This window comes from Lupinus angustifolius, chromosome LG05 (genome assembly GCF_001865875.1).
Source record: "Lupinus angustifolius cultivar Tanjil chromosome LG05, LupAngTanjil_v1.0, whole genome shotgun sequence".
Classification (NCBI taxonomy): Eukaryota; Viridiplantae; Streptophyta; class Magnoliopsida; order Fabales; family Fabaceae; genus Lupinus; species Lupinus angustifolius.
Window position 1 is genome coordinate 17,973,584 of NC_032013.1, and position 11,388 is coordinate 17,984,971.

At 32.9% G+C, this 11,388-nt stretch overlaps 1 protein-coding gene across 2 annotated transcripts; it reads left to right on the plus strand.

Moving 5' to 3' along the window:
- Positions 965–11,134, plus strand: LOC109347948 (protein DETOXIFICATION 43-like). 2 transcript variants are annotated; one of them, XM_019588082.1, is made up of 13 exons: positions 965–1,055; positions 6,160–6,331; positions 6,702–6,823; positions 7,185–7,550; positions 7,787–7,980; positions 8,083–8,218; positions 8,423–8,519; positions 8,594–8,694; positions 8,809–8,972; positions 9,271–9,459; positions 9,532–9,627; positions 9,720–9,841; positions 10,765–11,134. In XM_019588082.1, the coding sequence occupies exons 2-13, from the start codon at positions 6,252–6,254 to the stop codon at positions 10,817–10,819; spliced, it is 1,722 nt and encodes a 573-aa protein (XP_019443627.1). In that variant the 5' UTR covers positions 965–1,055; positions 6,160–6,251; the 3' UTR covers positions 10,820–11,134. The 2 variants fall into 2 exon arrangements, with proteins under 2 accessions (XP_019443627.1, XP_019443628.1); XM_019588083.1 differs by having other exon boundaries at positions 6,240–6,331.

The window sequence follows — 11,388 nt, forward strand, 5'->3', positions numbered from 1 at the left end:
CCAATGCTCTACCAGATAAACTCAAAATAAGCTGCTCATGTGAATAAAGAAATGGAGAATTGGTATGGTTGAAAATTTCAATGGTGCACAACCTTTACTAATCAGAACAAACGAAAGCTGAAGATTCACATAAAATTTTAGGGTCAATAATGCCTAAACAATATGGAGTTGATACATGAATTTGATCCAACTGTAACAAAGGTCTCTACTCGGTTTGGAAATAGTGACAACTATATCTATAGAAACTATGGTCAAGATTCTTACCAAAAAAGATGACATGCCTAGCTTGGAAAATCAACATGAACGAAATCCCTACAAAATTAAATTTGAATAGAAGAGGCGCTTTAGATCCTAATGTTTCAACAACATATGTTGCTTGTGGTTACGTGGATGAATTAGTGAATCATATTTTTATCTCATGTCCAAAGTCTTATGATATTTGGCAAAAATCATATTCATAGTTTGACCTTAATTCTATACTCCATAAAGTTGTTAAGACTCATTTTCTAAATTATGAAGACATTATTTAGGTGGTAAAAAAGAAGAAACAAATGTAAATATTTGTATAGTTTACAATCATATCAATTATCTTATATCTTAAAAATAATATTGTATTTTAGAATAAAAACTTTCATACAACCTTATTTTATTATTATATTATCTTTATTTACTTATATATTTTAATTAGTGTAACAAAATGATAATCTCTTCATCAGATTTTATTCTATCAATTTTTAATTGAAAAGATAAATTCAAAAATTCTCTCATTTTTTAACTTAACAATAATCCCATAACAATAAATACTTTTTTTGAGAATTTTTTTTGTTTTTTGGATTTTATGTTCAGAACAAAATCAATTGTTTACACAAATATAGAAATTGGGTGGAGCAAATTAAAAAAAAATGGTGGGCCAAAGAAAGTGTGCTTATAAAAGGGGAGTGTGTGGTTGCGTTTGCCAAGAGTGAGTGAGAAAAATAGAGAGCTCGTGGAAAGGGAAGTGGTCACCAACTTGCATTTGATGTTAGAAGTGAATTGATCAAATAGGAGCAGTTCAGGTATGATTATTCCAGTTACGACCAGATATTCTGCATCACAATATATCTCATTTCATATATCATAAGTTATAATTGATCAGAAAAATATTTAATAATTAAATTTTTAATTTAAATATATTTTTTCTAACCAAACAAATATAACTGACGTAGATATATATTAGCATAGAAGAAGTACAAAAGATATTTAACTGTTTTTGTGCTGCTGAAATTCTTGTTTCAGGTTAATAGTTCACTAGTTCATTTTGGAGGAAAATAATGGGAAATAGAGACTTCAGAATCATAAAATATATATTGTAAAATTTTATTTTTCTTTTCACCCCTTCAAAACTAAACTAAAAAGATGAAAGCTTTAATTATTAAATTTATAAGATTTGCATCTCATTTTCAGCTCTGATATACTCTGCCAAGTGCAACCATTGACATACTTGTTAATACTCTATTCATAAAACCAAAAATATAATCAAAACCAATAAATCAACTATAATTATTAGTAAAATAAATGGAACCAATTCTAACAACATAACCATTACATTATATGATGCTAGAAAAGGATGAAAAACTATGTTGATAGCATTTTTGTATAACTAATTCGCTGCAGTATTTATCATAATAAACAACGAATAACAAATATTTGGAAATTATGTTTTTCTTCTTCATTTTTTATAATTATTAAATTATTATTTGAATTCTTAATTTAGTATGAATTCAGAGCTTTAGCCCAAAGTGGCCCACGGTGTCTTCTATATCAATCCATAAAGGATATAGAAAGATTTTTTGCAATTGATTCTAAATTTTATGTACTCATTAGAAAACATAAATTGACAAGAGTAATTGTACGTATAATTTACAATTATTTCCATTTTACTTCTATTATTTCTTATATATGTATATATTTAATTTACCTTTTTCATATAGTATTATCAGTTTAATATTTATGCACCAACAATGTAAAAATTTATACAGAGTCAATACATCTTCCATCATTCATTTGTATTAGTTTTATTTAAGAGTTAATTATAATTAAAAATAAATTATAGATAATATATTAACAGTATAAAAAACTTTTACACGTACACTTTCAATGCATATATCTTTTTCTCTATTATTATACGATTGTATTGGCATAATTTCCAAATATGTCAGTTTTATTAGTACTATTACTAGTATTAAATAATTTTCAATGTATTCTTTCTAGGATTAGGTCTGAATTAAAAAAATTCGTGCATGGTATGGGATATTCACTAATTAAAGTAAATAACTTTGAGTAATATTCCAAGACGATAAATGTTTTAGTACTATATGGCTACAATGCAAAAAATTTGCTTCTCTAAAATTTATACGATTCAATAAGTTTATTTAGGCATCTAAATTTAAGAAAACTAACAAGTTGTTTGTCGAAGGCAAGCAAGTACCAAAGTTTTTTATGCTAATGTGCTTGGATTTAAATATTTGGAACAACAATTATCGAGAGGGGTAGTTACCGAGTTTCAATAGAATTAGTCATGTACCCAATAGAGTAAAAGGAAAATGATGCAGTTAAACCAAAAATAAATATTAATTTAAGACAGCCTTATCCATCACATAAATAAAATCACAACCCACGAGATCTAACAATAAAATACTGACATATTATTTATACTAGTCTTATTCTTAATAAAATAAAAGCACACACATTGTAAGTAACACAGCTTTTCTTTTACTTTTTGTTATGATATGAAATATTATTGCCCTTAAAAAGCAATGGCTTTTAAGTATTGTCTAGTCTAATGAAATTTCAATCTAAAAACAAACAAAAAAGAATTCTTTATCACCCTCTACCTTTATGCATGGACGCATGCACCTAAAGAACTGGTTTTAATTTCCCATAGTGGAGAGGTAGTGGCCAACAAGTGTAGGAATAGTATAGTCTTAGTACTTTATTTTATGGTGTGTGCAATTTGTTGCGTGAGGATAACAATATACACGTACAAGTTAATGTGTAATTATAGGATCATTATACACGTACACGTACAAGTTAATAATGTGTAATTATAGGTGTAGAAAAATTTGTGTCAAGGCAAAAGATACTATACCCTAAGCAAAGAATAGAAAGAAATGTTTGATAGAATTTACTTTCTGAAGAATCTATTGCTGGAGTTTAATTTCCTTTTTTTATCCACAACTAGGAAGCTCTTATTATGGGGAGATTCATTATTACTAGTAGGGGTGAGCAAGAGTCAACTTTGGGTCGAGTAAAACATACCCTTTATTCAACTCTAAATGTTAATCGAATCATTTTTTGAACTCGGACTCGACCCTAGACTTGAAGCTAATCTGACTCTAAATGTTGGTTGAGTCAGCATATGAACCCGAACCTAAACCTAAACCCAATTAAATATAATGCATATATCTTAAGTTAAAATCTTCTAAATATTATTTATTATTATGAATATGTAATTTGACATATGAAATGATATAAGTATATATATTGTTAATCATGTATGCATGATGAAAAACTTAGAGAATCAATAATAATTTCTACCAAAAAGATATCATTACTCTGTATATAATTGATTAGAGACACATACAAACATAATGAATAAGTAACCATGAGATGGGTCCAAGCCAAGTCATACTTGTCCTCTACCCGGCCCTAAATATTTACCGGGTCTAATTTTTAAACACGTACCTTGACTCGGTCAGACTCGACCCTATTCAGGCCCAATAATAATCAGACCAAGCGAGGTGAGCTGGCAGGGATGGGTCATGCTCAACCCTAGTTACTTGTCATGTGATGGTGAAAATTTAGTTATAAGTAAGATATCATATCTTAAATCAAAACCTTAAGACAATGATTCTGAGTCTTTTCCACTTATAAATAAATTTTTCCACTTAATCCATTATATCCAATGTAGTAAGTACTTCACACTTTAGTATACATAACAACCTTCTCATCTAGTGTGAGGACCACACACTTTATCTAAATTGTTGCCCGTTAGATCCACCATGTCTCAACTGAACTGTTGACTTTGATACCACTTGTCTGCATCTATTTGGGAACACACAATCACATAAAAGAACGAGAGATAAAGAACATAGAATAAGATATGAGAATTTATTAACGATGTTCGACCAATTGTGCCTACATTCTAGAAAATATTGAGCGATTACCAATTTATTATTATTGATTATACTCAGCTACTTGCGACAACTTATTAGGGATTAAAAAATACATACATATACACACATATATATATATATATATACACAGCTTACTATCCTAGCCCAATATGTTAGACCCAAGATTCATATGATATTTTTAATCGAGACAAGATATAATAAGGAACTTAAGCCCAATATATATTTGTTATTTCTCTCTTTCATTCCAATCATAGACAATATAAGACTTCTTATAATACATTATTTCAAGCAAATCCCAACAATATTCACATTGATTGAAATATCACATTCCTTAGGAAATCCACACAACAATCATTAGTTTAGCGAATATCCCACTTCACCTTGTTCAATGTCTAACTCTTTACTAGCTCATCAATGGACTTCTTCCACATGAGAGTTTTCTCCCATTTCATGTTAGAATGTTTTAATGATGTCACCGGGAGCCCAATACTTAACTAAAATTGTATTACAACTTCTCCAAACTTATACTATGTTTAGTGAAATATGCCACCTAGCTACCTATAGCTAAAACAACTTTCGATACAATGGAACCTCTATACGAGACAACCATTGTCTTTACGGACAACCATAGTTTATCAAACTCCACCTTAAGTAGTACAACCACCACACACCTTGCTTCGGTGCCAATTAATGCTCATACCACACCCTTCATCTACTTCAATGCCCATGTCATATGATGCATCTCAACCAATGTAGCTCATGTGATACACCTTGTATCTATGTCAACTAACAACTATGTTGCATACCCTGGATTTATACCAATGCAGCATGTGTTATACACCATGCTAATGCTGTGTAACATTGTGAATCCTATCACATATCTTATTTCATGACATAAGCATTTACCACTTCTAATATGAAAGAAAATCATCCTCTCTAATAATAAGGTATACATTGTCAGCACTTGTCTCAAAGTCTAATACTCCATTGGGTCAAGTATTCACTTACCTACATCCGTGATGATGCTCCTCTCACACTCTCCATCAAGGCCATAATGTCTATGCTTCAACTCATCTAGTTTACCTTCGAATATCTCCTTCAATAAACCTTGTTTAGCCAACACGTCTTACCCTTCTTTGCCACAATTCAAAATTATTTATTTCATCGGACTTCTCCATCACGAATCAGACACACCTAGGTTTAGAGCCATAGTGTGCCAGTGACTTTGATATCACTTGTTGGGACCTGTGATTAGGGAGCACTCCAACCACATGGAGAATCATTGTTATGGGAGGGTAAAGTGTTCAGTGACCATAGTTCACTGTTCCAACTAGTCTTCATTTGGCTAAGGAACTTTTCTCTTTCGCATGCCATGTTTCTTGTTTGGGTTCTACTTGGTTTGAATTGCGCTATCTGGGGTACATGCAACCTGGGAGGGTTCTTGAATCACTAACATTTGTCACGGTTTTCTATGTTCTGCTTACCCATGCATCTTTTAACATTTTGCTTTTCATGAATTGTTAGAAGGGTTACTTTATGGAAAAATGACATTTAATTAGGCATATCTGAGGAAGGTTGAGTAGACCAAGACATATATGTAAACTTCAGTCTTCTCTCACGGACAGATATCACATGTCTCCAATTGTGTCTCATTCCGTATCTCGGGCTAATCATATATTGCCACATGAATAAAAGAAAACTTTTAAAAACAAAAAAATATCATTCTGATTGACTATAGACATGGAATGAAACACCGTTCGGAACGTGTGATCTCTGTCCATATGATACTGCTACATTTTCACTAACACTCATATATGTAAAACTTAGAGTAATCTTTCAATGCTGGAAATGTATAAGAACTATCTAGTTTATCTATCTTGTAAGAGATAAGCTTACGTTACCTACATGGTGCTCAATATCATGCACGTTCCTTCTTTATTTTGTTGGTACAAAATACTGAACGACCTCAAATTCAACTTGCCAGATTGTTGATATTTGGCTCATCCTAAAGGATCTTAAATTCCTTTGCATCATCATCTTCTGGATTGAGCTTTTTTTCCTAAGATTTAGGACATCATGGCCGAGAATATCAGTTCAAGCATTGCTCCTAGGAGCAAGTGGAATCTTCCTGCCTCAGTTTTCTTCAAAGATGCAAGGTATATATATGTTGTACAATGATGTTTATGGTATGTTATAAGTTATAACACTGTTTCTTGCATAATTACTGTCATGCTGACTATAATTATCTGGCATGATATATTATTTTGAAAATTGTCGATGAACATGATTTATGATAGAACGTTATGGTGTCATTCGGTCCATGTAACCGACTCCACCAACTGAGATTAAAGCTTGGTTTTTGTTGTTATATATGATTTTGAAAAAGATTTCTTGGTGCCTTAGTGTGCAGTTTTCTTTTCTCTCTTAAATCTCTCTGTTCATTTGTGTGATGTTCATTTCACTATAGGAAGCTACTCATGCAATTTTTTGAAATACTAACAATTGGTTCTAATAATGTGAATGTAGACTTATTTTCAAGATGGATTCCCTTGCTAAGGAGATATTAGGGATTGCATTCCCTTCTGCACTGGCTGTTGCTGCTGATCCTCTTGCTTCTCTAATAGACACAGCATTCATAGGCCACTTGGGTACTTCTTCTTACCATTGGAATGCTTGCACACAAAAAAACATACTTGCATTGTTTTAAATTCCAATAGTTGTTGTGGCTGCCGTAATGTCGTATTTACCAAATTACAAATAATTATGGGGAAATACGGCTGTTATGACTGCAATTGTAGTCATCCTGTGATTGCTGTTATGGACTGCAGTTTAAATCATTGCACATATATTCACAAAATTTGTGGTTTTGTGCCTTGGCTAAACAATTTTCCTGCACAACTGAGTGGTACTAGTTGCAAGCTATACTACTCTTAAATAGAGTTGTAGCAGGAATCATTTTAGTACTCCAGCTTTTTAAAGTTTAAACTAACTTTTCCTTTTTGTGTTTAGGGCCGGTGGAACTTGCTGCTGCAGGAGTTTCCATTGCTTTATTCAACCAAGCTTCAAGGATTACCATTTTCCCTCTGGTTAGTATTACAACTTCCTTTGTAGCTGAGGAAGCCACTATTGAGAAAATCAACATCAAAGCAGCTGAAAAGCAGTTCAATGAAGACCTTAAGGCCAAGTCCCGTATTGGAACGCCGGATGATCATTTGCTTGAAGACATAGAAACAGCTGCAGCCAAAGAGAATAGTGAGACTCCTACAGAAACTATGGGTGCAAATGGTGTCACAAATGACCTCATGGCAACAAAAATTGTACCTGAAAATGTGGAAAGGGATAGTACACTGAAAATTGAAACAAATCATGGAGATGGTATTTTCTTTCGGACCCCTTTCGCCTTCGGCATTCTATATCTTTGTATACGCGTCCATGGTGGAATTAATTTGCATCAAACGCATTAGCACGGTAGCACATACATAGGAGTAGGACATACATTGTTATCAACCATAGCATATCATGCCATTGGAAAATGTGTGGTAGGAAATGAATGCATTGAAAGTTTAGTTGTATTATCTATATTAACTGATGGTAATTGATTTCCTTATCAGATGCCAATACAAATACAGTCAAGTCTTCTTCAGATGCTAGTAGTAGTAAGAGTGTCCCAAAATCTGGAAGGAAGAAGCGTCACATTGCTGCAGCATCAACAGCACTTCTTTTTGGCACAATCCTTGGCCTACTTCAAGCTGCAACACTTATATTTGCAGCCAAACCTTTATTAGGTGCAATGGGTCTAAAACCTGTAAGTTTCTTCATTATTAATAGTTAAAATGTTACATATATTTCTTTATTATCAATGTTTGTCTAAGTTTTAACTAAGTGGAGATTTTTGTACTTTGTGTAGGGATCTCCTATGGAAATGCCAGCAGTAAAGTACTTAAGATTGAGAGCCTTAGGTGCTCCAGCAGTGCTTCTATCCTTAGCCATGCAAGGAATCTTTCGAGGGTTCAAGGACACAACAACTCCTTTATATATCATTGGTAGGTTGAAATCATTGCTCCAGAACATCGCATATAATTGTTCATTGGTTTCAAGTTTCAACTGTTTGCTTAAACAAAAGGATCTCTCAAGTGAAAAGTTGGTTGAACTGTTTTCTGCAACTGTTTGCATAAAATTGTTAATTGGTTTCTAAGTTTCAACTGTTTTCCCTAACTTGGTTCATTTGTTTAAATGGTTTAATTTAGTTTCGGGATATGCATTGAATGTTGCTTTGGACCCTGTACTTATTTTCTACTGCAAATTGGGCATCAAAGGTGCAGCTATTTCACATGTCCTCTCCCAGTAAGTCTTACTTTGTTATATCGAAATTACAGTTTCTTATGCAGCATCAAATAACAAATCGGTGATCGTTTTAGATATGTGATGGCATTGGCCCTATTGTTGATCTTAATGCGAAAAGTGGAAATCCTACCTCCAAGCATTCAGGATTTACAGATTTTCAGGTTTCTTAAAAATGGTATGAGGCTAAAATATATCTCTTAGTAGGATTAGTATTCCAATATATTTTTATTAACATCACGCAAGTATTCATTATATTGATTTTTGTTTTCGATTTCGTGATTAACTACAGGGGGTTTGTTGTTAGCAAGAGTAATAGCAGTGACATTTTGTGTGACCTTAGCAGCCTCATTAGCAGCAAGGTTAGGTCCAATTCCTATGGCTGCATTTCAAACCTGCCTTCAGGTTTGGTTAACATCATCCCTTCTTGCTGATGGTTTGGCTGTTGCTATACAGGTACACACAGAAAGATTTTATATCCTATTACTTAGATGTCCATGACACTTAACGTCATAAACTTTTCTCTTCTATGTGCAATGAAAAGGAAAATGAGTATTGTCGAGTTAGGTTCAGTTATTCTAATATGGTACCAGAGTCTATCTAGGTACTTAAAATTATCCGATCCTGCAAACTTGTGTGAGGGATTTTATGTAGTGTCAAAGTCTTGTGTCCGGTTATAATATGAGTACCGAACCATTTATAATGACTTGTGACTGCATAATGAGTATTACTTATCAATTTCCTTCGCTTGCAGGCAATTCTAGCCAGTTCCTTCGCTGAGAAAGACTATGATAAGGTAAGTGCAGCAGCAACAAGGACACTGCAGATGAGTTTTGTTTTAGGGGTGGGGCTATCTCTTGTTGTTGGATTTGGATTGTACTTTGGAGCTGGAATCTTTTCCCAAGATGTTCTTGTTGTGAAGTTAATCAGACTAGGCCTTCCGGTATACTTGTACAAAACTTGATGCTATAATTATTTCAGTGTGATTTTCATCTAATTTCTTTTATCCCACCAGTTTGTCGCTGCTACTCAACCAATCAATTCGTTAGCCTTCGTCTTCGACGGTGTTAACTACGGAGCATCAGATTTCGCTTACTCTGCATACTCTTTGGTAAGTTCATATGCCCTTTTTTCCAGTTCTCATATATATATGTAAACTCTTCCCAAATATACTTAGTAACTTTCTGCTACCTTTCTTTTCAGGTCATGGTGTCTTTCGCAAGTATAGCTTCATTATTCCTTTTCTACAAGAGCAAAGGTTTCATTGGAATCTGGATTGCCCTTACCATATATATGAGTCTTCGCATGTTTGCTGGAATATGGAGGTAGACTTTCTAAACTTAAAAGCAAGTAACTAGAAGATATTATGAAATATGAACACACTAGTTTCAAAGTTAAGTGTCTAACAGCACAGAAACTATAAAACCAAGAACCAAATACATTTGCTTGAATGGTTATCTCCTACATAGAGTGTAAAGGAAATACAAGGACAACAATAATAAAGAGTTAGAATCATTGACAAGCTGCATATTTTATAGGATCTACAACTTGATAAATTGGGGTTAGGCTACTCCTAAGTCTTAACTATATCAATCTAGATTACTGAATATGAATGGTCTATACCTCAATTAAGGATTTTACATCAGAAAGCTTGCACGTCAGAGGAGCCTCATACTGCGGGCAGGACATACAAATTTTGCTCATTTGTTCATTTAGTCCTACTTGTTTTCCCACCAAGCCTACAGACATTTCCATAGGGCAATATGAATGGTCCGCGAACATAATTTAATAAAAAAGAAGAAATTTGAAAATAAATTATGATGTAATGTGATTTTTAATGTTTCAAAAAAGTATGATCTAATATGATTCGTTCAAATTCAAATAAAATATCAAAATTTTTGTTAATTTTTTCTCTTCAACTACTTTATTTAATTTCTTTTTATTTTATTATAAAAAAATTATTTTTAAATGCTTGAGGACCATCTATATATCCATTAATTCGTTTTAAAACGGACAGGTCATGAAATTTTGTTCATTAAAACAATACAGACATGCTTGCGCCGACTTAAATTTTGTAGGCATTTGTTGGCACTGGTAAAACAGGGATCTCTACCATTATTAGCTGATGAACTTGGAAAAGCATGACTCTATTAAATGTTGTTAAAGTTATTTATGGTCTTTTGCTTCAAAAATTTAAATAATTCCATTATACTAAGTTTGTTTACAAACATGTTCAATGCACATGCAGGATGGGAACAGGAACAGGACCATGGGGTTTTCTCAGAGGTCGCTCATTGTCTTGATGATCTTAAGAAAGTTTCATTGTTGAACAGAACATGTTCTGTATCACTACCATGTAGCATTTAGCTAGGATCAATTCTCATTCTTGATCCATTAGTACTACTATTGTGTTTAGAATATAGTTCTATCACTATCACTACCATTTACACGTAATAGTGATAAGCTTAAAATATTGTACTTGTCACTTTTTCCCCTTCTTTCTCACATAGATCCTCTACATGTTGTGATTTTGTACCATTATCTGAACTCAGGCGTGCTTATATATACATATGAATGAAGAATAAATTGCTTTTCAATAATTGAGCTCAAATTCTTGCTCTTTCTCCAATAATTTTCAGCTTGTATTTTACCTCTTTTTGACATGCTACTATATTGTATGAAATTATCCACGGCATTACCAATAAGATATTGGTTTATTGGTGTAAGATCTCATTAGATCTTCATATAGACCAAAAAATTAAGGGTTCAATTCTAGGAAGCGACACTTGATAAGAGGGATAGTCATGTATCCAAAAGGACTAGTTCCTTACATATGAGGTCAGGGATATCCTTAATAGTACCAAAAAATTAT

Bases quoted from the DNA above. Each gene is read 5' to 3' on its own strand.
- LOC109347948 (XM_019588082.1), top strand. From the start codon at position 6,252: ATGGCCGAGAATATCAGTTCAAGCATTGCTCCTAGGAGCAAGTGGAAT. The intron at 8,695-8,808 runs GTATGAGGCTAA...GATTAACTACAG, and splicing joins TTTCAGGTTTCTTAAAAATG to GGGGTTTGTTGTTAGCAAGA. The intron at 9,460-9,531 runs GTATACTTGTAC...TTATCCCACCAG, and splicing joins TAATCAGACTAGGCCTTCCG to TTTGTCGCTGCTACTCAACC.